This window comes from Moschus berezovskii, chromosome 4 (assembly GCF_049115385.1).
Source record: "Moschus berezovskii isolate FMDL1 chromosome 4, NW_MosBer_1.0, whole genome shotgun sequence".
NCBI lineage: Eukaryota > Metazoa > Chordata > Mammalia > Artiodactyla > Moschidae > Moschus > Moschus berezovskii.
Window position 1 is genome coordinate 78,273,717 of NC_142463.1, and position 27,825 is coordinate 78,301,541.

At 37.8% G+C, this 27,825-nt stretch overlaps 1 protein-coding gene across 2 annotated transcripts in view; it reads left to right on the forward strand.

Moving 5' to 3' along the window:
• The window catches only part of PLPPR4 (phospholipid phosphatase related 4), a 50,470-nt gene extending 29,583 nt beyond the window's left edge, over window positions 1-20,887 (forward strand). Inside the window, exons 2-7 of one of the 2 annotated variants that reach the window (XM_055402447.2) lie at window positions 1,486-1,671; window positions 9,224-9,353; window positions 11,481-11,676; window positions 13,420-13,477; window positions 14,212-14,385; window positions 19,559-20,887. In XM_055402447.2, coding sequence (XP_055258422.1) covers window positions 1,486-1,671; window positions 9,224-9,353; window positions 11,481-11,676; window positions 13,420-13,477; window positions 14,212-14,385; window positions 19,559-20,887 — 2,073 coding nt within the window. The remainder of the gene's footprint in view (window positions 1-1,485; window positions 1,672-9,223; window positions 9,354-11,480; window positions 11,677-13,419; window positions 13,478-14,211; window positions 14,386-19,558) is intronic. The other variant, XM_088834877.1, reaches the window with a different exon arrangement.
• Window positions 20,888-27,825: the final 6,938 nt, after the last annotated feature.

Genomic DNA, 27,825 nt, shown 5'->3' on the forward strand with positions numbered 1-27,825 from the left:
ACATATATACTGTGGAATATTATTCAGCCTTCAAAAAGAAGGAAATGCTGACATTTGAGGCAACATGGATGGATTTTTAAGGCATTTTGCCAAGTGAAATAAGTCAGCCAGAGAAAGATAAATATCATATGATCTCATTTATATGTAGAATAAAAAAAAAAACAGCAATAAAAAATCAAATTCATAGAAACAGAGAACAGATTGGTGGTTGCCAGAGGTGGGGAATGACATCGGGCAAGATGGGTAAAGGCGGTCGAAAGTCACAGACGCTCAGTTATAAGACAAATAAGTCCTGGGGATGTAATGTACATACAGAGACTATAGGTAATAATACTGTTTGTATGTTTAAAAGTTGCTAAGAGAGTTGATTTTAAAAGTACTAATCATAAAAAAGAAATTGTTAAGTATGTGTAGTGATGGATGTTGACTAAATTTATTGTGGTGATCATTTTGCAATATATATAAAAATATTAAATCTTATGTTGCATACCTGAAATTAATTTAATGTTATATGTTGATATATGTCAATTATTTCTCCATTAAAAAGGGAGACCCATTGGCTTATAGTGGTTAGAGGGCTGGTTGCTACTGCTGCTGTTTAGTCACTGAGTTGTGTCCAACTCTTTGCTACCCCATAGTCTTTAGCCCTTCAGTCTCTTCTGTCCATGGAGTTCTCCAGGCAAGAATACTGGAATGAGTTGCTATTTGCTTCTCCAGGGGATCTTCCTGATCCAGGGATGGAACCCACATCTCCTGCTTGACAGGCAGATTCTTTACCACAGATCCACCTGTAATGTCCAAGTGGACTGGTGTGGTGATTTAGTCACTACGTCATGTCCAACTCTTGCAACCCCAAGGACTGTCTCCTGCCAGGCTCCTCTGTGCATGGGATTCTCAAGGCAAGAATACTGGAGTGGGTTGTCATTTCCTTCTCCAAGGGATCTTCCTGACCCAGGAATCAAACCGAGTCTCCTGGATTGTAGGCAGATTCTACAGTGCGGGGCTGGGGAATAGTATAAATATGGTATAAAAAGATGTAAGAAACTGAAGCAAGAGCCAGATCATGCATTCAATGGTGTGAAATTTGAATTTTATTTAAGCAAAATGGAACCCACTGGAGTAGTTAAAATAAGGAGCAATATGACCTAAAATGAAATATTTTCAGAATATTTGGGATTCTGGGTAGAAATTGAATAGGTGGGATGGGGAGGGTAAGTGTGAAAGTGGAGCAGCATTTAGAAATAATCCAAGAGCAAAGGTGAGGCATGCCGTGGGTTCAGAGAAGGCTGGTGACAGAGGTGAATGAATTAGAGTTTATTTTGAAGGCAGAAGCAATAGTAAGTATGAATGATTTTAATTCTGAGATCAGAGAGGAGTGGTAAGGGAAAGTGGAAAACACTTGTGTTTCTAAATTTCAAGATGTACTGATTCTATGTATGACCTGTGTAGAAAAATAAATTGATCTTCTCTGTCCTTCCTTCTCAGTTGCCTATATTGGCATCATCGGTGGTTAGCCTGTATTTCCTTGAACTCACGGATGTCTTCAAACCGGTGCACTCTGGATTCAGCTGCTATGACCGGAGTCTTAGCATGCCATACATTGAACCCACCCAGGAGGCAATTCCTTTCCTCATGTTGCTTAGCTTGGCTTTTGCTGGACCTGCAATTACGGTAAGAATTGCCCCCAAATTGTGTTTGTCAGTCCCAGAAGACTAAGAATGACCACATATATGTAATAAATGAGGTGTCCCTGGTGGCTCAGATGGTGAAGAATCTGTCTACAATGCGGGAGACCTGGATTTGATCCCTGGGTTGGGAAGATCCCCTGAAGTTGGGAATGGCAACCCATTCCAGTATTCTTGCCTGGAGAATTCCATGGACAGAGGGGCCTGGTTGGCTGCTGTCCATGGGGTCACACAGAGTCGGAAGGACTGAGCGACGAATTTTCACTTTCATGTAATAAATGGGTTAAAAGCAAACAAAAGGTTTCTGATACACTTCCTCATCAATGTATTTTTCCTGCATTCATGGAGAAGGAAATGGCAATCCACTCCAGTATTCTTGCCTGGAGAATCCCATGGACAGAGGGGCCTGATGGGCTGCTGTCCATGGGGTCGCACAGAGTAGAAACGGCTGAAGCGACTTAGCATGCATGCATGCGTTGGAGAAGGAAATGGCAACCCACTCCAGTATTCTTGCTGGAGAATCCCATGGACAGAAAAGCCTGGTGGGCTGCCCTCTATGGGGTCGCACAGAGTTGGGCATGACTGAAGCGACTTAGCAGCAACAGCAGCATGCATTCATACCCTATCTCAAGTCTTAGAAACTGTGGGAAAGAAACAAATAATTCTATAGCCAACAGACTTTGTTCTCCAAAGTGCATGTTGCTATCAATTTTAACAGATTAGCACTTTTTATTGATTCTTAGCCCTGAGCATGCGCGACTGTACAGAAAAGAGGGTACAACTCACATTCCTGCCCCCCACAAAATAAAATACTTTAAATTCAGAATAAGCATTTGGATTTTAAAATGTGTAACCTAAAGAAATGACCTAACCTATTGAAATTGAATCAGAAATGTAGTTGTTTTTAGTTTGCTAACATACAAATTGGGAATTACATATTTTTCAATAAATTTATTAATAAGTACAGCAGCATAGTCTTTATAGTATCTCTTTTGCCACCAAAACCTACCTAAAGGACAAGAATCATGTTTCAGGGTTAATAATATTTATTTCTAACAGCAGGAACTCTTACTTTAGTTTTATGATGCTAATGAATGTCAGAGGAAGTGGTCATTAAATAAAAAGCTGTATTTGAATGGAGTTTTAATAGGCTCCCCTAAAGAACTGGTCTATTCTGGTTCAGTATATGGCAGCAGTTTTAGAAAAATCTCTGCATTGACCTTTTTAAAACCCTTGGATTTGTTTCTTTTTTAATTTCCCCACGTTAAACAACAGCATTCTATTTACACTATAAATTACATGAAATATTATCAGAAGATAAAACTGAAAATTTTTCCTAGAACTTCATCATACTTAAAAGATGAATTTTGAGAACTTTTGGTCTCAAAACACTTTGTAAGTTTTAAGAAATGAGTTATCCGAACTTCAATAACTCCAGAGTGACTGGAACTGTTAATGATGTACTTGGAAGTAGCTGAGACTCTGACTAAAAGCATATTTAATGTGCAATATTGTTCAGAGTGGGCTTCCTTGGTGGCTCAGACAGTAAAGCGTCTGCCTGCAATGCGGGAGACCTAAGTTTGATCCATGGGTTGAGAAGATCCCTTGGAGAAGGAAATGGCAACCCACACCAATACTCTTACCGGGAAAATCCCATGGACAAGGAGCCTGGTAGGCTACAGTCCATGGAGTCACAAAGTCAGACACGACTGAGTGACTTCACTTTCGTGATTGTTCAGAGTAACAGTATTTTCTGCTCATTTCTCTAATGACTTACCAAAAAATCTATTATCATCCAGTTATTTGACAAAAGCAAAAGGTATGCATGTTTTAAATCTAGTAGACCAGAAAGCATTTCTCCTAATTGAAATATAATGCAGAAATTTATTGTAACTAATATATTTGAAGTACAGTTGTAAAATACAAATGCCTGTGACTCTACTGAAGAGACTATGATGATATTTCATCAATTACATAATTTCTTTTTTATATACCCAGAAGTCTTTCTTCTCTGGGTCTTAGACTAAGTGGCTAGGAGAACACATCTAATTGTGGCTTTTCCTGCCAGCACCATTTATTTCACACTGATCCCTTTGCTGACACTGTTACAGCTCCTGGGGCCAATGATCTTGGCCTCATCATTGTGTTCCCGCTTTTCAGACTCCCTCATTTCCAGTAATAAATTCTCAATATGCAATTAAGGATACTTTCTGGGGGATTCTGAGTCAACACTTTCTTTCTTGAGCTTTGAGAAGTGAAAGAACAAGTTTGCTATGACTACCTCTACCAAGCTGACCTGGTGAACCCGTGCCAACTCCTTCAGGAAAGACTGCCTGAATTCCCAGGTTGCCAATGGGCCTCCATAAGCTGTTGCATGCCTCTTTATGGGAGGAGAGGCAAACTAGGGAAATATTTACACTGCTGGGTCCCTGATCTTCCCCATATCATTCAGGATATTCCAGGATGTCAATGATTCTTTTCTTCCACACTTCCTTCATGGATTTTGAGTAAACAACTTGATGGTCAAACAAATCTTGACTTTATGGACATCAAATAACTGTCTTTTACACCTTACCGTCTAGACATATATCTTCTCTAAATTTCTAATTTCATTTTCCCTTGTTTTAAAGCCTTTTCCCAAAACATTGGTTCTATAGTGTCTGTATGTCACTATAGTCCTAGAATAAGGGTCACCAACCCCAGGGCCATGGTCTAGTACTAGTCCATGGCCCATTAGGAACCAAGGGAAGCTTCATCTGTATTTACAGCTACTCCCCATCATGCAGATTATCCCCTGAGCTTCACCTCCTGTCAGATCATTGGCAACATTAGGTTCTCATAGGAGTATGAACCCTACTGTGAACGGTGCACGTGAGGGATCTAGGTTGCTCACTTTTTATGAGAATCTAATGCCTGATGATCTGAGGTGGAGCTGAGGTGGTGAGGCAAGCTGGGTGGGAGTGGCTGCCACTCTTTCTCATCACCCCCAAACCTAGTTGCAGGTAAACAAGCTCAGGGTCCCCACTGATTCTACATTATGATGAGGTAAATTTCATTATATACCACAGTGTGACAATAATAGAAATAAAGTGCACAATAAATGTAATGTGCTTGAATCATCTTGGAACCATCCCCCCATCCCCATCTGTGGGAAAATTGTCTTCCACAAAACCAATCTGTGGTGCCAAAAAGGTTGGGGACTGCTATGCCAGAACCATGATTCTGTCTCTAAACTTACTACATATGTTACTGCTCCAACTTCTTTCCCCACTCTTCCTGAAAGAGAAAATAACAGACTCTAATTCCCTACTTTCCAGGATGCCATTTTCTTTTTTTCCTTTTGGCAGTATTAATCTGTTCCAAAATGGAATGGTGGGGGAGACAGACAGGCAGGATGAATTCTTCCTTTGAAAATCACGTTCATAGTCCATTTGTGTAAGGAGAGGTGCTTCTTATTTTCACCCATTCATATGAAGAGAAGGCAAAGCAAAACAAAAGACCACACATGGGTAGTATTCTTTAAAAGGAAGTTTATATTCTTTACAAAAGGAAGATCAACTGATTTTTTTATACAGGCATTTACATATAAACCATTTGATGTTTGCTTCTCAGGTTTAAATTTTTTTTTTTTTTAGTTAGTTATTTTTGGCTGTGCTTGGTCTTTGTTGCTGTATGCTGGCTTTCTCTAGTTGGAGCAAGCAGGGGCTACTCTTCGTTGTGGTATGTGGGCTTCTCCTTGTGGTGGCTTCTTATTGCAGAGCACAGGCCCTAGAGTGCACGAACTTCAGTAGTTGTGGTACATGGGCTTAGTTGCTTCATGGCATACGGGATCTTCCCGGACCAGGGATCAAACCAGTGCCCCCTGAATTGCAAGGTGGACTCATAACCACTGGCCCAACAAGGAAGCCCCTCAGATTTTTTTTTTATTTGATGCTTTGAAAGATATTTTAAAAATTACCTGCCTTTGTATTGTTACACAAGAAATTGTAAAATATCTTTTGTGTCTGTGAAATGTATATTCTTATTTTTTGAAACTGCCCTTAAATTTTCATCTTTAACATTAACTTTTAACTTACTTTTAAATGATAATGAAACAAGCATTTTGTTTAGTCCTTTGGAGATTCTCAGGGAAAATAGCACAGAATATTGAGGCTTATCATAAATCTTTCCGAAATCTACATGAATAGAAAACATGTATATGTTCTCTTCCCTGGAAGTAAAATGTTACTGCATAAGATTAAAGGGTAAGTATATCCAGTTTTATAGAAGAATTGTATTGAAATTTATTATTGTTTCTGGGAGGTAATCTTAGCTTTAGGAGAGTATACATTCTCCTTTAGGTGGCTTTTCCAAGGGCAGTGTCCATATGATAATAAGCAATGTATTTCCTCTCTGCATCTCCCCTGAAACAGTCACTTTAGAATCTCTTTCAAAAACCTGTCCGTGATATCTGACATGCACAAAATGGTATTGTTTCTTTCAAGGATTGTGTACGGCATAAATAGAATATTGTGAGAAGATACTTGTCATATACTGTTTTCTATTTCCAAATGACAACAGCAACAAATAATTTTGTTGTCAACACCTAATCCTTGAAACCATATTGCATCACAACAGCGTGTCATTCAGAATGGGGAGACAAGCAGGCATATTTGAAATTACATCAGGAAACATCTATCCTTTCCCTGAGGAGAAGTCTATCTTTAAAGCAAATTAAATCATTTTGAAAATGCATACAGTGACATGTAGGTCAAGGTTAAATGAATAGTAGTGTGAAGAGAAAATTAATGTGCTCCTTAGAGAGTGAGAGAGTTGTATGATGTCAAAATAGTGACAAGAAACCTCCATCCATAATCAAACCAGGGTGTGAAAGCACTCTCCTGACGTATGAGTTTTGAGCTTATTAAGCAAAAAAATGAAAACTCTTGAAATTTCAAGGTCACTTGAGATAATGACTGCTGTGTTATATGACAAGAAGCATTTCCCTAATGACACTAAACAAATAACTTCTTACATACTTTAGCATTCATGGATAATATGTGAATCACTATTTACATGTATAATTAAAAAGAAACAAAACTATTCACAGAATTATTATTAAAGAAATGAAATGAGTCTCTCAATGCATTTCAGGATACATTTCAGAAATGAGTGGTTAATTTTCTTGAAATGATGAATTGGGGATAACCATGATATTATTCTACTTGCATGGTGCAGCATGTCACATCTATCTGTGCAGAATATTATAGAATCTTTTGTGTTTCTATGTCTAACTTGAAGTGATAATGTAGTATGATATTTTTCAAAAAGTATAATTAACTTAGTATTCAATGATTTGAAAAAAATTCCTTCTGATTATTTATATAATTATTCATAAAGGAGTTTATCAGTGTATGCCACAAGATTTTCACGCTTGTAAGGTTATTGGTAGAGTTTTATTAAGAAAATTGTTTTTATACAAGTAAAGGTTCTTTATAATTGTACACACACCATATGGAGCTAAATATATCAGACAGAACATTTGAAGCATAAGGTCATAGACTTAGTCATGAGTTTTAAAAATCATAAATTTAAGTACTTTATAAAATAAATGTTAAGTAGGTGTTGAGAACTGGGAACTTTCCCTTGGAAAATATATTTCAGTTCCCAGTCACGGTGATAATCTTTAAAGTGATATGATCACTTACATCTAAGGGACTGCCTGTTCCCAGTTTCTCAGTTCCACATTTTAGCCATACTGATTCTAATTTCACAATAATCTCTGAGGCACAGTAACCCCAAATATTTGATTTTTTGCATTAAAAAACCACATTATTTCAAGTCTTGCTTTTCTTAATAACTACCAACCCAAATGCCCAAGGTAATTAGCCAATGAGAATCCCACAGTGAAGGTAATAAAGCAAACCTCACAATGCAGGGCACTGTGCTAAATAATGAGTAAAAGGTTAAAAAAAAAAAAAAGATGATTTTCCTGCAGAGGGTCATAATCAAGTGAGAAATAATCAAGTTATGCTAGAGGGAAGGACACGATACTAAGGAAGCCACATAGAAGGGGATATAATTCAATTTAGGATATAGTAAGGGATTTAGAGGGAAAGTTCTTGAAGGAAATGATGCCTAAATGTATTCAGTTTTTCCACTAATGTCCTATGTCTTAGAATCCAACAGCAAGTGTGCTGTTCCTTATCATAAGTATGGTCCTCTGTTTACTGAAAACACATTTTCTAAATATTTCATTCTTAAGACATATTACTCACTGGTAGTGGTGATGGTATAGTCGCTAAGTTGTGTCTGATTCTTGGACCCCATGGACTATAGCCCACCAGACTCCTTTGTCCATGGGATTTCCCAGGCAACTGGAGTGGGTTGCCATTTCCTTCTCCAGGGGACCTTCCCTACCCAGGGATTGAACCCATGTCTCCTACACTATAGGAAGTCTCCTGCATTGCAGGCAGTCTCCTGCATTGCAGGAGGATTCTTTACCGCCGAACCACCATTACTCAGCATTACTCAGTATGAATGGATAACTTTTCAGAAATTAACCACATCAAATTCTATTTCAGTTATCCTGGAGCATTTTCATCCAAATGTTACTGCTTACCTAGATAGATTCTCTTATAATCTACATTCTCCAATAATATAGTTACTAGCCACATGTAACTATTTCATTTTAAATCTGATTGATTTACATTTTAAATAATTAACTAAATACAATGAAATGAAATGAAAACTTTAGCTCCTCAATTGCAGTAGCCAAAAAATTTCAAGTGCTCAATAGCCAACAGTGCTATTTCAAGTGCTCAATAGTGTCTACCATATTGGACAAAGCAGAAAATATGTCCATCATTACAGAAAATTTTAGCAAATAACTCTGCTTTAGATTGAACTTTTCTACTTTCATGTCTGCTTTACATGGGTGATCCTTCTGTCCAATCCCAAATTATTTTATTGAAATAATATGCTAATAAAATTTTCTTGATTCTAACTCTGGTACTTATTTTATTCTCTCCTCGGGCATCTTGTTTTCATGGTTTTAAGGATAAAATGTCAAGATTCTAAGCATCAGAGCAGAATCAGTCACCATGTGATTAATCAGCTGGGTATTGTTGGGCATAGGGCCAAAGTCTGGGTGCTGCAACCGCATTGCAGTGCCAGGATGCTATCACAATTTTGACCAGTATGTCGGAGCACAGAAGATCCAACAACACTAGTTACAATGCCCTGATTACTTCTCATTGCTTCCGCAAATACTCAGGAGAAATCCTCCCATCTCTAAAGTGCCTACAAAAGGTACATCTTTACTCAATTTAATTGATGGCATGTTAAGAGATAACTTCCCCTGTAGGAGGAAATGACAACTCACTCCAGTATTCTTGCCTGGAAAATCCCATGGACAGAGGAGCCTAGCGGGTTACATTACATGGGGTCTCAAAGGAGTCAGACACAACTAAGCAACTGAGCATACATATGTAAGAGATAACTTCTATAATTCATCTGCACCTGTTGAATACAGTTTGAACACCCTCTTGTCTTCACAGATTATGGTAGGGGAAGGAATCCTCTACTGTTGCCTGTCCAAAAGAAGGAATGGGGTTGGCCTGGAGCCCAACATTAACGCTGGAGGCTGCAACTTCAACTCTTTCCTTAGAAGAGCCGTCAGATTTGTTGGTGGGTGTGGGAAACCACAAAGAAAGAAGACGTTTTTCAAATAGAAATGTTATATTTAATTACAGATATTGTCTTTAAAGCTGTAATTTAGATGTATAATGTCAGGTACATGATGAATTTTACATTATACAAAATAAAACTGTTAAAAACACCCTAATTTAAGTTTTGTACCCACAATGTGTTATTTATAGTTATAGTCCTTGTTTTGAGAGCTAGTATGCCATGCATTTCAGTTTATTTTTGTCTTAGCTCTGGTAGAATCATGAATTTACTTTAAAATGGTTTCTTGGATCTGGGTTCATTTTTTAAAATGGAGAATAAATATCAGCAGACCAATATAAATGGATAACCCTTCAGAAATTACTTTAGCCGCATCAGTGATTCCATTTCAATTGTCCTGCGGTGTTTTCATCCAGAAGTTACTGTTCATGGAAATGTCACCATGCAGCACAGCATCAAGGCTATTTTTCCTTGGTTATATCATCTAACTCTATCTCCTATTTTTATGAGACCTACAGAATATCCATAGGCCTGTATCAGAGTCAAATGAGCATCTAAACCTTCATCTCTTCTGATTAGCATGTGACTATCTTAATATTATTTGAGTCACAGACCTTTCTTTTTAACTGAATTGAAAAGTTAAGCCACAGTACATCACACCACTGTGAATGTTTTAATTCATTCCCAGTAAGTCAGTAAAAAGCTATTTTCACCTGTAACCTCTCAGTTCAAAGGAATAGGTAGCTTCATTTAATACCTAATAGAAAATTAAGTACCATAATCTCTTCCACTGGAGAAAAAAATCTGGTCTAAATCATGCCCTAGACTCTGCCCCACTAAGAAAGGCACATTTTTGCTCCACAAAGACTGTACGGCAAGAATAATCCCCTTACCAGGATCATGAACTAAGACCAAGAAGTAAAATTTCAGGACATCTAGCTGATCTCAGAGGAAGTTTTCCTAATGTAACACAATGCTGTGGCAAAGGGGCACATAATCTCTCTGAAAAACCTCATGACTATGAGGATGCTCCATCTTATCCTGGAGAACCCAGTCCCAGAGTCAACAACACCCATGCCCTGGGGGCCTAGAGGTGGGTAGGTTTCCTCACTTACTCATACTCCTCCCCAAGATCTTACGTGCTTCTAGGAATTAGAATATAGAAATAAAGGTCCAGGGTCATGAATCTGAGGTGAGTAGGTGGAGAAAGAACTGGGAGAGTGGTTGTTAGGTGAAAATAAGCAGAGAAGGAAAATGCAAAAGGGGCCAAGTCAGAAGGAGAAGACTGTCAGGTTACCTGGCTGCCCGTCACAGTGATTTCTAATCAGGAATCAGAATCCAGACTCTCAAGTCAGGATGACTCCAGGGTGTAGAGGGAGCAGGTGGGCTAGACTCCTGAGGATAAGACCAGGCAAGGAACTCGAAGCAAGAATGGAGTTCGAATGTACAAGCCTGCATCAGGGTTTGTCAGTTTATGGTTTCAAACTGGTCCCAGGAGAGAAGGGAAAGAATTTAATCAAGAGATTTAAGAATGTCATTTCTGCATTCCAAAATGAAGGAAGCCTCCCACAGCCTGGTACTTGTATGATTATTGTTTCCACCACAGGGCTGGCTTGCTGTTTTCTCTGTTTTAACTAGCATTCCTGGTAGCTAGTCATCTGTCAGGAGTCACACCAGGACCCAGTCCCGCAGGGTTTGCCTGCTGTGGCTGGGGTGAGGAATTACTGGGGAGAGAGCCCCAGAAGAGCAGTTCTGCTAAGCAGTTTACAGTGACTTTGAATTTTGCTTCATCCCCCGTGTTGAATCCTTTTCCAATCACACAGTTGTCACCTTAACATATTCCAGGTATCTGTCAAGTGACCTACAGTTAATAATATTAAGAGTTGGCCTGATATAACCAAACAGACCAAAATCCTTCGTATGACGACTTTGGAGATGCTCATTGCCTTCAGCATCTGTTTGGAAGCTTAGAAATTTTCTTTACTATCTTCCTGAAATAAACCCAGAGAAAATGATCACAGTTGATGTCAAGGTTGTCATGTTAATGTGTAATATGCAAGACTGATTATGGCACCACATTGGCATCAAGTGCTAGCTTGGTAACAGGTTCTTTCCTTTTCCTTATAGGTGTTCATGTCTTTGGACTCTGCTCTACAGCTCTTATCACAGACATCATCCAGCTTTCCACAGGCTACCAGGCACCATACTTTCTGACTGTGTGCAAGCCAAACTATACCTCTCTGAATGTGTCTTGCAAAGAGAATTCCTACATTGTAGAAGATATTTGCTCAGGATCTGACCTTACAGTTATCAATAGCGGCAGGTTAGAAATGGAGATTATGAAAACTTCCATGTTGGTGTTTTCATTGTTCATTAATAGCTTGGGGTATCATCATAGGCGTACACTTTTTAATCACAATGATTTGGATTTTATTTTTCTTTTCAATTTTGTGATCTCTTTAGGGATTATACCATGGAAACCCATTGGTGGCTCATTCCAACTCCTTCTCTCTCTCCAAACTTCAGCCCCATATTCATTCCACTCATCTTCATATCACCAAACCCCAGTCATGTTCTATGATCTCCTCTATACTAGTGGGTTTAGAAAGAAAGTGAAGTCGCTCAGTCGTGTCCAACTCTTTGTGACCCTATGGACTGTAGCCCACCAGGCTCCTCCATCCATGGAATTTTCTAGGCAAGAGTACTGGAGTGGGTTGTCATTTCCTTCTCCAGGGGATCTTCTGAACCCAGGGATTGAATCATGGGTTTAGGTTATTACAAATTGGTTTATTTTAGATGTTTATAGTTAGTCACGGCTTATAATCAGTATGTGTCATGTAGTGACTTAAGTAGAAGATTATATATGATATTTCCAGCTCCATTACATGTTTTATTAAAAAAGAAATCACATGAATTTTCCTTTCAGTAGAGTTTTAAAAGAAATAGTATCTCTAGGATTGCATGGGTCTTCTTTGAATAAACCCAGAAAGGCTGTACAGCTCCTGACCTCGCATTTCAGAAAATAAAAACTAAAAAGCCCAAGAAACTACCAAGGCATTAAACTGTTTTCAACCAATTAAAAAAAAAAAGAAAGAAAGAAACTTAGATGGCAAGAGAAGTTCAAAAAAATTACAGAAGGGTGAAGGCAGCAAAAGACTGATATAAGAATTATATTTTTCAGTCAGTTCCCAAAGATTGAATTAAGTGTCAAAAATAAGTTAAATACACTTGAAGAATCAGAATCTGATATTATATAATTATATTGATATGTTCCATTCAATTCAATTAATTTTGAACTTACATTTAAGACCTATATTCTGTATTCTTTCTCAACTTTTCTACATTATCTTATCTGTGTTGAGTAGTAGTCCTTTTTATTGGGTACCAAATAATTAGGAGGTCATTAATAAAACCAATTTTTTCCCATTTTTTTATCCATTAAAAGATCTCTGTTCTTCTGTCTATCTTTCACAATCCTCTGTTCTACCTCTCCCACCTTGCTTCTTAATCAACAAAACAATATACTTTGTGATTCTTGAGATAATAGTCAAAGTGGGATAAAGAAACATTTTGCTAAAATTAAATTTTTTTCCCTGTGCTTTCTAAAGTGTAAAAAACACTTCTAGACCCACTACTGGGAAAAAATAATTATTCTTTTAAATATTTATGTAAATGAAACCACATATTTAGGCGCATAGAGAAAGTTTAAAAGCATTAAAATCTTAGGTTTTATAGGCTTTTACTTTAACCTGACATAATTATAATACCAATAAACAGTTATAATGCTTTCCACTCCATTTCAACTTTCAACCAATGGTGTAAAGAAGTGATCCCTTAGAAAGCTAATACTTTATATTGGAAAGTATATCACTACACTTCTTTAATACTAATGGTGATTAACTGTTTATCACTCAGATCTTCCTCCAGAAAACCAAACAGAAATTAAAGTTATTGCTTATTACCTTGTGGCTTTTTAGTTGAACATTTTAACTACTCAGTGTTCTTGAGATGATTGTTTGCAGTGTATCAGAAATAGAAGGCATAATTTGACTTCTTCCTTTGGCAGAAAATCATTCCCTTCTCAACATGCGACCCTTGCTGCCTTTGCAGCTGTGTACGTTTCGGTAAGTAACTGGGTCTTTTTCATCAAACTGTGTCCTAGAGAAAATCAGAGAAATGAGTGTTGTCTCCAAACACTGATTAGATTATATTATAGCTGGGTAATAACAAAAGAGTTAATGGCATAAAAATAGAATTTAGATGTTACTATAAACAATATAATAGAAAGATAATTTTTGACAGTCATAATATTCATTTAGCCTTGTATCTATTTAATGTGATATTATACTTCATGAGAGCGTATTGTGAACTACATGAATGTTAAAAACTGTAAAACTGAAAGAATTGTGTTAAGTATATACATACACAGCACACACTTTCGTTTCAATCATGTAACAGCAAATTCTAAGTGAGTGTAAGTTGATAAATGCTCCGCAATGAATTGTCACTGTATCTTACTAATATAATATTTTATTAGATTTTATATGAAAAAATGGATTGAAATTAAGTGACAAGTAATATGGAGACTAACCAGTTACCTGGCTAATTCTACTGCTTTAAATTTTTTTTTTCCCAAACTTTTGTGTAATCACATAAGAGGTCTGTTATTTATCTGATGAATTCTGTCAGTCATTCCTTTTATTTCAGGTATAGAAATTAGCCATAGCAGGGCAAAAGGAATAGTAAAATTGACATCAAGTGTATCAGACTTTTGAGTTTACCCTTTTATTTGATTATAATTGAATAGAAAAAAATGACCTTTTAAACATACTTACCCCAGTTCTTTCATTTTTTAAAGATGTACTTCAATTCCACGCTAACGGATTCCTCTAAGCTTCTGAAACCTCTCTTGGTCTTCACCTTTATCATCTGTGGAATCATCTGTGGGCTAACACGGATAACTCAGTATAAGAATCACCCAGTTGATGTCTACTGTGGCTTTTTAATAGGAGGAGGAATTGCTCTGTACTTGGTAAATAATTTACTATTATTTAACAAAGCACAGTTTAAAAAGGAAAATATGCACAAAATGTCTTGCACTGTAATAATTTACTTCCAATATAGTTTATATCTATGAGAAAATCCCTGACTCCTTCTCCATTCTAAGCCCAAACATACATTCTACTTTCAGTAAAATAATTTATTAAACTCATACATTGGGCCAGAAAAGGTGATTTTAGAAAGATTATCACATTTTCCCTTATCACTCTCCCACCAAAAAAAGTCAAGGACTACTATTACTAGTATAATTCTATAGATGAGGAAAAGTATAGAAAGTAAGTTAAAGAGAGTAGAAGTTTAATGGAAAAATTATATACTTTGCCCAATAACACAAATGTGGCACCTGGATATAACTATAATCCAGCTAATATTTAATTCTTTGTGTGTGTGCTCAGTCATGTCTGACTCTTTGCGACCCTGTGAACTATAGCCCACTAGGCTCCTCTGTTCATGGGATTTCCTAGGTAAGAATACTGGCTTGAGTTGCCATTTCCTTCTCCAATGTATCTTCCCAACCCAGGAATCAAACCCATGTCTCTTGTCACTTATATTGGCAGATGGATTCTTTACCACTGTGCCACCTGAGAAGTCCCACTGAATTCTTTAGCAACCTTCATTTCCAAACCTGATCTTCCTTTAAGGGAAATATCTTCTGCATAAGGCAACTGAAATTGTCCATTTCATTCATGCATTCATTACCTTTACATTTATTCAAAATCTGATCTGTGCCAGGTACTATACTGAGCATCACAGCATTGATAAATAAGATATATAATTTATGAGCTTACAGTGCAAAGATTAAGAAAAGTATAAATGGTTACAATATGTCAAATGACAAAATAGGGTATAAACAAAGTACTTTGAGGATAGCAAACTGCTTAAGGAAGGCTTCACAGAGTTATACTCATGTTTTTAAAACATGAGAGTTTCCTAGGGTAAAGGAAGGAGGAGGGCATTCAAGCTGAAGAAACTGCATATGCAAAAACATGGACATATGAATGATCAAGTCTCTGCGGAGGGTGAGGGAACAGAAGGAATGAGAGATAATGGCCAGGTTTCTAGTTTGGAAAACTGGCAAATGGTGAATTCATTAGCTGACTGAATGGATGTGTACAAGCTCAATTTAAAGATCAATAGGCAGTTGAATAGTTGGGTCTGGAGCTTAAAGGAGCAATGACTGCTGGAAGATAGATTTGGAAATCACAGACATTATAGGTGGAAATACCATTATAGTTATGGGAATATATAAAATTGCCAGGTCCTAAGAATAAAAGGAGCCAGGAAATCACCAATATGCAAGTGGCATGCAGAGAAAAAGGCAATAATGAAAGAAACTAAGAGGATCTACAGAGAAATAAAAATTAACTGTCTGTTGGAGCAGTTCTAAATCTTGTGACCTAGGAATACTTGTGAAAAGCATTAATAAAAAAAAATGCTTACAAAAACAGGAAACGTACTAAAGTGAGCAATACTTATTTTTTTCATTTTTATGTACTAGTGGCATAGTCAGGATTGTCACTTCAGATCTCATACTTCCTACTCATACTTTCTTCAGTGAAGGAGAAAGCCATCAAATGAAAATTGGTGTGCCAGTAACTGTGCATAAGCCTGGACTGTCCCAGGGGTGTTCATTGGCAGCAAGTGTTACAGAATAAGACTGAAAATTGTCACTCTCCAGTTCATGCATTGCTTTGTACATGTCTGATTTTCATGGTGTCTTGGAGTCCCAAGGGTTTGGGCTTGAATCTCAGTTCTTCTGCTATCTGGCCGATTTTGTAGCCATTTAGAAGCCTGATTATTATCTATAAAATGAAGATAATAACTGTTTGTCTCATATCATAACAAGGAATCAAACAACTATACTTATTAAGCCAAGTTGTGGGCACTGAATTTGGAACAATGTAGGTAGAGGTTATAGCTGTGAAAAGAAGAGAAGTGAAAAGCAAAGGAGAAAAAGAAAGATATACCCATTTGAATGCAGAGTTCCAAAGAACAGCAAGGAGAGATAAGAAAGGCTACCTCAGTGATCAGTGCAAAGAAATAGAGGAAAACAATAGAATGGGAAAGACTAGAGATCTCTTCAAGAAAATTAGAGATACCAAGGGAACATTTCATGCAAAGATGGGCTCAATAAAGGACAGAAATGGTATGGACCTAACAGAAGCAGAAGATATAAAAGAGGTGGCAAGAATACACAGAAGAACTGTACAAAAAAGATCTTCACGACCCAGATAATCGTGATGGTGTGATCACTCACCTAGAGCCAGACATCCTGGAATGTGAAGTCAAGTGGGCTTTCGGAAGCATCACTAACAAAGCATCAACAACAAAGCTAGTGGAGGTGATGGAATTCCAGTTGAGCTGTTTCAGTTCCTAAAAGATGATGGTGTGAAAGTGCTGCACTCAATATGCCAACAAATTTGGAAAACTCACAGTAGTCACAGGACTGGAAATGGTCAGTTTTCATTTCAATCCCAAAGAACGGCAATGCCAGAGAATGCTCATACTACTGCACAATTGCACTCATCTCACACACTAGTTAAGTAATGCTCAAAATTCTCCAAGCCAGGCTTCAGCTATACGTTAACCGTGAATTTCCAGATGTTCAAGCTGGTTTTAGAAAAGGCAGAGGAACCAGAGACCAAATTGCCAACATCCACTGGATCATCGAAAAAGCAAGAGAGTTCCAGAAAAATATCTATTTCTGCTTTATTGACTATGCCAAAGCCTTTGACTGTGTGGATCACAATAAACTGTGGAAAATTCTGAAAGAGATGGGAATACCAGACCACTGGACCTGCCTCTTGAGAAATCCGTATGCAGGTCAGGAAGCAACAGTTAGAACTGGACATGGAACAACAGACTGGTTCCAAATAGGAAAAGGAGTACATCAAGGCTGTATACTGTCACCCTGCTTATTTAACTTACATGCAGAGTATATCATGAGGAACGCTGGGCTGGAAGAAGCACAAGCTGGAATCAAGATTGCTGGAGAAATATCAATAACCTCAGATATGCAGATGACACTGCCCTTATGGCAGAAAGTGAAGAGGAACTGAAGAGCCTCTTGATGAAAGTGAAAGAGGAGAGTGAAAAAGTTGACTTAAAGCTCAACATTCAGAAAATTAAGATTATGGCATCTGGTCCCATCACTTCATGGCAAATAGATGGGGAAACAGTGAAAACAGTGTCAGACTTTATTTTTGGGGGCTCCAAAATCACTGCAGATGGTGACTAAAGCCATGAAATTAAAAGATGCTTACTCCTTGGAAAGAAAGTTATGACCAACCTAGATAGCATATTAAAAAGCAGAGACATTACTTTCCAACAAAGGTCCATCTGGTCAACGCTATGGTTTTTCCAGTGGTCATGAATGGATGTGACAGCTAGACTATAAAGAAAGCTGAGCACCAAAGAATTGATGCTTTTAAACTGTGGTATTAGAGAAGACTCTTGAGAGTCCCTTGGACCGCAAGGAGATCCAACCAGTCCATCCTAAAGGAAATCAGTCCTGAATATTCATTGCAAGGACTGGTGCTGAAGCTCAAATTCCAATACTTTGGCCACCTGATGAGAAGAACTGACTCATCTGTATAGACCCTGATTCTGGGAAAGATTGATGGCAGGAGGAGAAGGGAACGACAGAGGATGAGATGGTTGAATGGCATCACTGACTTTGAGTTTGAGTAAACTCCAAGAGTTGGTGCTGGACAGGGAGGCCTGGCGTGCTACAGTCCATGGGGTTGCAATAAGTCGGACATTACTAAGCAACTGAACTGAACTGAACTGATGTACAGTCTGGTGGAAGATGGTCCTAGACTTATGAATTTAAATACAATTATTAATGGAACATGAGGTAGAGACTGTTTACCCTGAAAACTTTTGTAGTGAGAGCATAGATAGGTATTATTTAGAAGATTTTAGCCAGGAATTAAAATACTTGGAGAGGGAGAAGCCTGACTTTATTCTGCTTCTGTTTACACTTTGCCCTGAAATTATTAATTTATTCATTCTAAGCCAATGCCCTTGTTCACTGTTAGGCACTCTACAAAATATCACATCCGTGGAATTCCTTTGGTTTGATCTGAAAATTAGACAGTGGCTCCCTTCTGTTGAGATTAACACACAAATAGTTATCTGCTTCTGGCTCTTATCTCTAAACTAAGCATCTCAAAAACTGAAAATTCAGCAGGGATTAGATCTTCTACATGTCAAAAGTTTAAAAATTCTGAATCTGACCTTTAGCCTTTGTCAGATTTTTATCCCACAAATCTAAAAAAAAAAAAAAAATGATCACCTGAGTATGAAGAGAAGACTAAATAAAATTCAGCTCATTTAGTGTAATAATACTGAGTTGATCAAATATTACTTTCAAAATTTAAGATCAGATTTTAGTTGGAAAAGAACTTAGAACCCAATATGGGGACAGTTTCTGCCCTCTTTTCCCAGAACACTTTGTAAAATGCTGCACACATAGGGCTGAGCTCCATGTCAGCTGCGAAGATGTGTGTCTCTGACCTCACTATATAACCTATGTCATATTTTATGAATGATTTGTTGTTCTGCATTTCCACATGCAGGTATGATTGAATGGTGTGATTTCAATCATACCATCATGAGGTATGATTGAAAATGGAAGGTAAAATACATCAGTTAAGCCATCTGAGGTGTCACTCAACAAGCAGTTCATAAATCCAGAAAAATGAATTGCTTTGAAAAAACAGCAGATGGTTGATTCACGTTGTTGCATGGCAGACACCAACACAACATTGTAAAGCAATTGTCATCTAATTGAAAAATAAATTTTAAAAAGAAAAACAGAAGAATGCCCTTATTTCTCTCATTGTCTGACTTCTCTTCTCAAAACAGAGGATAAGAATGTCCAAAAACATCTGTTGGGATGGAGAAAGGAGAGAAAATCCAACTAATAATGAAAACTAATGGACTTTATATCTCTGAAGAGTTAGTTCAGTGGCTGATAAGCTAAGTTACAACCACTTCCTGAGTAACTGTACTTTAGTTTGTTTTTTGCGTTAGTGGTGTATAGAGTACACATCTTTATGTGCCTCACTACATCCTCCAAGGCAAACTCTCAGTAACCGTGTCTCCTAGTGCCTAATGTTTATTGTTTCTCCCAACACTAGGGTCTGTATGCTGTGGGGAATTTTCTGCCTAGTGAAGAGAGTGTGTTTCAGCACAGAGAAGCCCTCAGGTCTCTGACAGACCTCAATCAAGACCCCAGCCGAGTTTTATCTGCTAAAACCGGTAGCAGCACTGACGGAGTTGCTCACACCGAAGGCATCCTTAACCGAAACCATAGAGATGCTAGCTCCTTGACCAACCTCAAAAGGGCAAATGCAGATGTAGAAATCATCACTCCACGGAGCCCCATGGGGAAGGAGAACATGGTTACCTTCAGCAATACCTTGCCTAGAGCCAACACCCCATCCGTGGAAGATCCTGTGAGAAGAAACGCCACCATTCATGCCTCGATGGATTCTGCTAGATCCAAGCAGCTCCTCACCCAGTGGAAGAATAAGAATGAAAGCCGGAAGCTGTCTCTGCAGGTTATAGAGACCGAGCAGGGTCAGTCACCACCCAGATCCATTGAAATGAGATCAAGCTCGGAGCCGTCCAGGGTGGGGGTCAATGGAGACCACCACGCTCCCAGCAGCAATCAGTATCTCAAGATCCAGCCTGGCACCGTCCCTGGGTGTAACAATAGCATGCCTGGGGGACCAAGAGTGTCCATTCAATCCCGCCCCGGGTCCTCACAGTTAGTTCACATCCCTGAAGAGACGCAGGAAAACATAAGCACCTCCCCCAAAAGCAGCTCTGCTCGGGCCAAGTGGCTGAAAGCCGCAGAGAAGACCGTGGCTTGTAACAGAAGCAACAGCCAGCCTCGCATCATGCAAGTCATAGCCATGTCCAAGCAGCAGGGTGTCCTCCAAAGCAGCCCCAAGAACACTGAAGGCAGCACGGTCTCCTGCACCGGCTCCATCCGCTACAAGACCCTGACAGACCACGAACCCAGTGGGATCGTGAGGGTTGAGGCCCACCCGGAGAACAACAGGCCCATCATACAGATCCCGTCCACCGAAGGCGAAGGCAGTGGCTCCTGGAAATGGAAAGCCCCTGAAAAGGGCAGCCTTCGCCAAACGTACGAGCTCAACGATCTCAACAGGGACTCAGAAAGCTGTGAGTCCCTGAAAGACAGTTTTGGTTCCGGAGATCGAAAGAGAAGCAACATTGACAACAGTGAGCATCACCACCACGGAATCACCACCATCCGTGTCACCCCGGTAGAGGGCAGCGAAATCGGTTCAGAGACTCTGTCCATTTCTTCCTCCCGCGACTCCACCCTGCGGAGAAAGGGCAACATCATTTTAATCCCTGAAAGGAGCAACAGCCCCGAAAACACGAGGAATATCTTCTACAAAGGAACCTCCCCCACACGCGCTTATAAAGATTGAGTGATAGTCATTCAAATCACTTGAGTCACCCCAAGGGACAACGTGTTGATTCTACCAGTGCTCTGTTCCAGCGAATCAGGAACCTTCTCACCAAACTAGATTATCGCGACTCACTGACTCTCGAGAACTATTCCACCCAAGCTTGTAGACTTCACATCAAGGGAAGGGAAAAGCACAATGCAAGAACCTAACTCATGTGATAATGTGAAGACTCTTCCTAAGACCTACCTTCAAACGCAAAACGTTTGCAGAGGGCAATATCAAAAGAAAGCGGTTTCCTGCAGTGTATACTATTGTACTTCCTGAATGTGCCAATTTTAGGGTTCTTTCTTTATAATTAGCTGTGGGAATCCAGAACACACGTTTTCCCTACAGCAGAGGCCATGCAGTATTATATATTCATTTTGCAGAATCTGCACCTAAAGCTCAATATGGGTGGTGCTGATTATTATAGTACATATATGGTGTTAACTCTCAATTTCTATTTAGCTGTGAAATAGTGGTGTGCAATTCCTTGTCAAAGAAATGCTACTGTTATTAAGAAGATGTTGGCTTCTTTGTGTTAGAATAGGACACCCTGCAGCTTCACTGTAGTGGCTCTGTCACAGTCAAAAAATGAAAAGGTTTTGTGCATTTCTTCAAAATTTTGCTTTCTTCAGCAACAAAAATGTATAAGGATATTTTCAGTGAAAAGGAATAACCAGTACTTTTCTGCATAGCTTTTTGCTGCTTACTTTTTATTTCAAGTTACTGCTAATGAAAAATCTGTTTTTAGTGAGTAAATTTGCATAATTAAAAATTATTTTAGAGTTTTTTGAAATTGATGTGATCATATTTTGCATTTTATGGTTTCTCCTTTATTTATTGATTTAAATTTTTATGTTATAGATATGTTCTATTTTTAATGCAGAAATAACAGTTGATATTCCTTGAGCAAAATATACTGTTGTGAATTTATAAACAAGAAATATGAACCAAAACTTGACATTGTGGGTTACACTGCCAGCAGTGTTGATCATATGTTAACCTTAGATGTTTCCAGCCAGCTGGCTTAAATTTTTAATTTAAGTAATCCAAAATTTTCATTTTGTTCCAGATTATTAACATTTTTTGATATCCTGATAGCCAGTGAATTAGAGTCACAGTGGTTGGGTTTTACCATCTTCTCTAAAATATTTTGCTATTTGTATACTAACAGGATGAATCTGAAAAAAACAAAGAAAGAAAATTGATAAGTAAAAATATCTCACAGTGTACATTAAGAATGTATTTCTTCAAAATAGATAGGCACAGTTTTTGTGCTCAACATACAAATAACAGTTTTTGCTACCTACCCTGAATGAAGCCTTCAACTTAAATCAATGGAAACCAATATTGCCAATAAGAAGAAAGTAAAAGCAAAACATTTTGAGGTGTTTTTCCAAATTTTAAAAATGAGGAAATATTTGGTTCTTGTAATTTCGCATTTAACCTTTTTACACCATTTCTTAAGAATTCTGATGTACATCTCATGATTGCCAAGGGGAAAAAAGGTAACAACAGTGCTGGTTAATCTGATCTCAGTTCAGTTTTCACTGAGAACAGAAGTAGTTGTTTAGAGATGAGCAGTACCACATTCTTAATCAGCTTCTACTGGAAAAGGGCAGAGCTTTCTAGAGTAACCAACCTCCTACGGCTTTAGGGATTTAGCTGAAACCAGCAGAATTGAAAACTCTGGCAATAAAATACAGATTCAACTATATCCCTTCTGGCAATTTCCTTCTCAGAGAGGGGAGTGGGAGTAAAATGTTGCCTTCCCCACTTCTCACCACCACCACCATTATGACACTCCTACTGGCTTTTGCCAATTTATAGAGAGAAAGGTGGATTGGTTTTAGTGCTCTGAAGAAAAAAAAAAGCTGCAGCATTTCAGGTGCAGTATGATATTTCCTAATCTTTCCTATTTCTTAACAAAAGATTTTAAAGTACTTCTCTAGTCATTGAAGTTTTTTTTTCTTTACATGAATATTGATATATTCTTTTTCTACTCAAAGTGCCAAAGGCTACAGTTTTTAATGACTTAAATTGTACCACATTGTTAAGGAAATATATAATGATAGTCACTAGAACTCAGACCTCTGCATGTGTATTTGATAACACATCTTTTGTAAACAAAAGATTACAAAGAATTATTTGTTTACATTCCACTGGTACCTTAATTTAAAACAAATGAGACTAACAGGTGGTATCTCTTTTAGTGTTCTATTTATCTTATTTGCTAATAAGAGCACTTCTTTCTTTGTTAGGCTGTGCTTTATTGATAAAACCAAGTATTGAATAAAGAGAGCTAATTATCTTTTTAAAGTAAATAAAATTATGAAGATATATATGATATATATAAAGTATTGTGTTTAATAAAATGTTATGCAATGTTTTCCAAACTGATAAAGTTTGTAAAGTGCTATAATGTATTTTGTTAAGTATAAATCAGAGCTATTGTGTGAGTATATTGTGCTAACATCATAGAAATAAAGATTAGATTTCTTCATCAAAATTGGAGCATTTTGGTCTTTTCTTCAGACAGAGTATGAATTGATAATACTTTTATAGGAAAACAGCTGAAAAAAATTAGAATGATTATAATTAGAAGAAAGAGTATTGCACTAAGAAGGAAAATCTTCTCAAATTATGACATAATGTTTCCTTATTGTTTACAATTTTGGTTTTATGCTTATTAAAGAAGTTCTTTTAAATTTATTTAGACCTAGATTTTTCACATATCAATGTTACAGAGTATTGAAAAAGAAAATAGAAAAGAATCATTTGTGTAAACACCCCTTATACTATGATTGGGATAAGTAACCCTGATCCCAATACATTTCTCATGAGGTATCAGGTGAGTGGTTTCTGGGTTATATACATAAGAAGTTATCATTAAAGTCATATCATTTATGCCTTTTACAGGTCAAGTCTTTACTTGATATCTATGGGTTATTTCATATTCAAATTCAAATGGAATGTGGAAATTCATTATCAGAAAGTAATTTAATTAAAATAATTGAAGGAAATCAAAAGGAATTGAAATGGTTTAATCTAAAAGGCAAATGTGGCCTAGAAAATGGGTAATGATTTGTGCTGAGTGTTTCATTTTCTCTGCTTATTAAATGTCTCCTGTCTTTATTCTGTAGAAAGTTTCTACTATACTCTAAGATCAAATGACACAGTTTGAAGGAAATATAGATTTCAGTCGTAGTATATGATATTATAGGCTTCCCTGGTAACTCAGATGGTAAAGAATCTGCCTGCAATGCGGGAGACCTGGATTCGATCCCTGGGTTGGGAAGATCCCCTGGAGGAAGGCATGGCAACCCACTCCAGTATTCTTACCTGGAGAATCCCCATGGACAGAGGAGCCTGGAGGGCTACAGTCCATGGGACCGCAAAGAGCTGGACACGAATGAGCAACTTCACTTTCACTTTTCACTTTCATGCGCTGGAGAAGGAAATGGCAACCCACTCCAGTGTTCTTGCCTAGAGAATTCCAGGGACGGGGAAGCCTGGTGCTGCCATCTATGGGATCGCACAGAGTCGGACACGACTGAAGTGACGCAGCAGCAGAGTGACTAAGCACAGCACATATGATATTACAAATGAGACTCAATAATGGGAGATTCCCAGTGACAATGCTTCCTAATAGTCAAAAGAAAGAAAGAAACAGAAGAAAACAAAATGTCTAGATAAGTCCTCTGATACAGAAATGACTCTCATTTCACTGGCCATACAATTGTTGATAAAAGTCCCTAACTGCTAGTGTTTATTCACGATCATCAGTGAGAAGGAGGGGCAAACTGAGCAAAGCTATAGTTCTGCCACCAATTCTATTTAACAAACTTACTGAGTGTTCATTTTGTCTCCTTTACTCTTTCTTCATTAAGATTTTCAGTCATAGCCTAAGAGAAAAACCTATCTAAACTCTAGGGTTAGATTTTAAAAATAGGACAGTTGACAAGTAGTTAAATGAGTTTAAAGCAGAAAAAAAAATGAAATCATATTCGTGAATAATCGCCCTTTCACCTCCTGACTCTTTAAACCTGGCTACTAACCGGTTCTATTCCTGGGTTGGGAAGATTCCCTGGAGAAGGAAATGTCAACCCATTCAGTATTCTTGCCTGGAGAATTCAATGGACAGAGGAGCCTGGAGGGCTATAGTCCATGTGTTTGCAAAGAGTCAAACATGACTGAGCGACTAACACACACACACAACCACACACACTAACTTATAGAAAGAAAGCTAGATATTCTCTATAAGAGGAATTCCCCCCCCCCACAAACTTCCTTGTTGTAGTTTGTACCTTCTAGCCTGTGATATCCTTCTGAGAAAAGATATGTAGTTTTGAGTATTAGGTAAACTAATTTCATTCCACCTTTAGCCCAGGTTTTCCAATTCTGCATCTAAATTAATCACAGATATTTCTGGAGGTATGTGTGTTTGTGTTAGTCATTCAGTTGTGGCTGACTCTCTGTGACCCCATAGACTGTAGCCCAATAGTCTCTTCTGTCAAAGGGATTTCCCAGGCAAGAATACTGGAATGGGTTGCCATTTCCTTCTCCAGGGGATCTTCCCAACACAGGAATTGAACCCCAGTCTCCTGCATTGCAGGTAGATTCTTTACCATCTGAGCCACTAGAGTATAAAAAGAGGCATTAAAAAAAAAAAACTCAAAATAAGTCAAAGACTTAAATGTAAAATGTAAAACTAAAAAATTTTTAGAAAAAAATATAGGAGAAAATTTTTAGGATATAGAACAAAGACTAGCTGCTAGTCCTTGGTTAGATATGTGTCTGCAAATTTTTTTTTTTTCAGTCTGTAGTTTATCCAGCATCCTTTGAATAGAGTCTTTCAAAGAGCAAAGTTATTATTTTTGATGAGGTTCAATTTATCTTTCTCTTTATGGGTTATTTTTTAAAAGTCAAATGTAGACTATATAAAAAATCCTCAAAACTCAACAGTAAAAACTTCAATAACAGTAAACAGAAGAGACTAAGAGAGAAAAACAGTAAAATAAAAATGGACAAAGACATGAACAGACATTTCAAAGAGGATATATAGATAACAAGCATGTGGATAGATGTTCAAAACTCTTAGTCATTTCAGAAATACAGATTAAAATCACAATGAAATATTACCACATACCTATAAGGATGAAATTTAAAAAATGATAATACCAAACGCTAACAAGAATATGGACAAACTGCATCACTGACACATTGCTGATGGGAATATAAAATAGTATAACCTCTTTGCAAACAATTTGGCAATTTCTTTAAAAAAAAAACTAAATTTACTTTTATTTTTCCTAGGATTTGTACTCTTGGGCATTTGTCCGCAGAAATAAAAATTTATGTCCACAGGAAAAATGGTACCCATATATTCATCTCAGTTTTATTAATAATAGCCCCCAACTGAAAACAATCCTGATTTCCTTCCTTGAGTGAGTTGTTAAACAAACTGTTATACAACCATATCATGGACTACTACTCAGCAATAAAAAGAAATGAACTATGATACATGCAACTGATTGAATCTCCAGGGTGTTATGCTGGATGAAAAAGTCAAAAGGTTACACCTGTACGTTCCATCTCACACAACACAGATAGGAGCAGTCCATGGCTAGAGAAGGTGTTTTACCCTCTTTAACATATGGCTTCCAAAGTTGCTCTAGTTGACATGATTTCCCAGAAGGACTGGGGTTGGGAAGGAGGACGTCAAGGATAAGCAGCTTTGTCTTGAAGAAAATGACACTGAAGTTGTATCTGTCATGTATAATCCACCCAATGGGAGCAAACTGGATCATCCTGTGGCAAAAGATGCCAGAGAATGTAGTCTCTTGGTAAGAGAACTTATTACCAACGAAAAGTTTGTGTCTTCTCTAACCAGATGGAAAAGAATCAGAATGGTTTTTAAAGGAGAACAATCCAGTCTCTGTCACAGAGCTTCAAGACTCTTCATAGTACAATCTACAGACCCTTATAAGTCACTGCTTTTCCATACAAACCTATTGTGCAACAGGCTTCACTTCTTCATTTGTGTGTGTATTTGGCTGTATGCCTGTGGTTTATTTTTAACTCTCCTTCCAGAAATTCTTTGCATTCATTTTTAAATCTCTTTTGTCCTTCAAGACTAAATTTCAATCTTCCCCTATACAACTTTAGAGCTAGAAGGGATTTCAGATATTTCACATCCTTTTAGGTATAATCAGCCTAATTATCTATGTCTCAAGAAAAGTAAGACACGTGAGAAGTGACATACTCAGAGTCACACAACGCAATGCCAGGAGGGTATTGCGAGCAGGAAACAACTACCTTCTGTTCATTTTGTAATTCCTAATGTTTAGCATATCACCTACCACATAGGTTAGACACTAAGAAAACATTTGCAATGAATGAATGTTTGAATGTTTGAATGAAATATGACACCAGAGTTGGTACCTTTTTCAAAAAGGTTGAGTGATCTCTCTCTTTTGAGGATGTTTGTAGACCTGTGTTTTTCAAGGCCAATGTATTCACACTTATATAATTTGTACAATTAATCACCAATTAACAAGACATTGAATATTTACTACACACTAGACTGTACTGGTACTCTTGCCTAGAAAATCCCATGGATGGGGGAGCCTGGTAGGCTGCAGTCCATGGGGTCGCTAAGGGTCGGACACGACTGAGCGACTTCCACTTTCACTTTTCACTTTCACACATTGGAGAAGGAAATGGCAACCCACTCCAGTGTTCTTGCCTGGAGAATCCCAGGCACAGGGGAGCCTGGTGGGCTTCCGTCTATGGGGTCACATGGAGTCGGACATGACTGAAGTGACTTAGCAGCAGCAGCAGACTGTAAGCTCTTTATATGTAGCACCTAACACAATAAATGATCAACAAATATAAGAATATTTGAAAGAGTA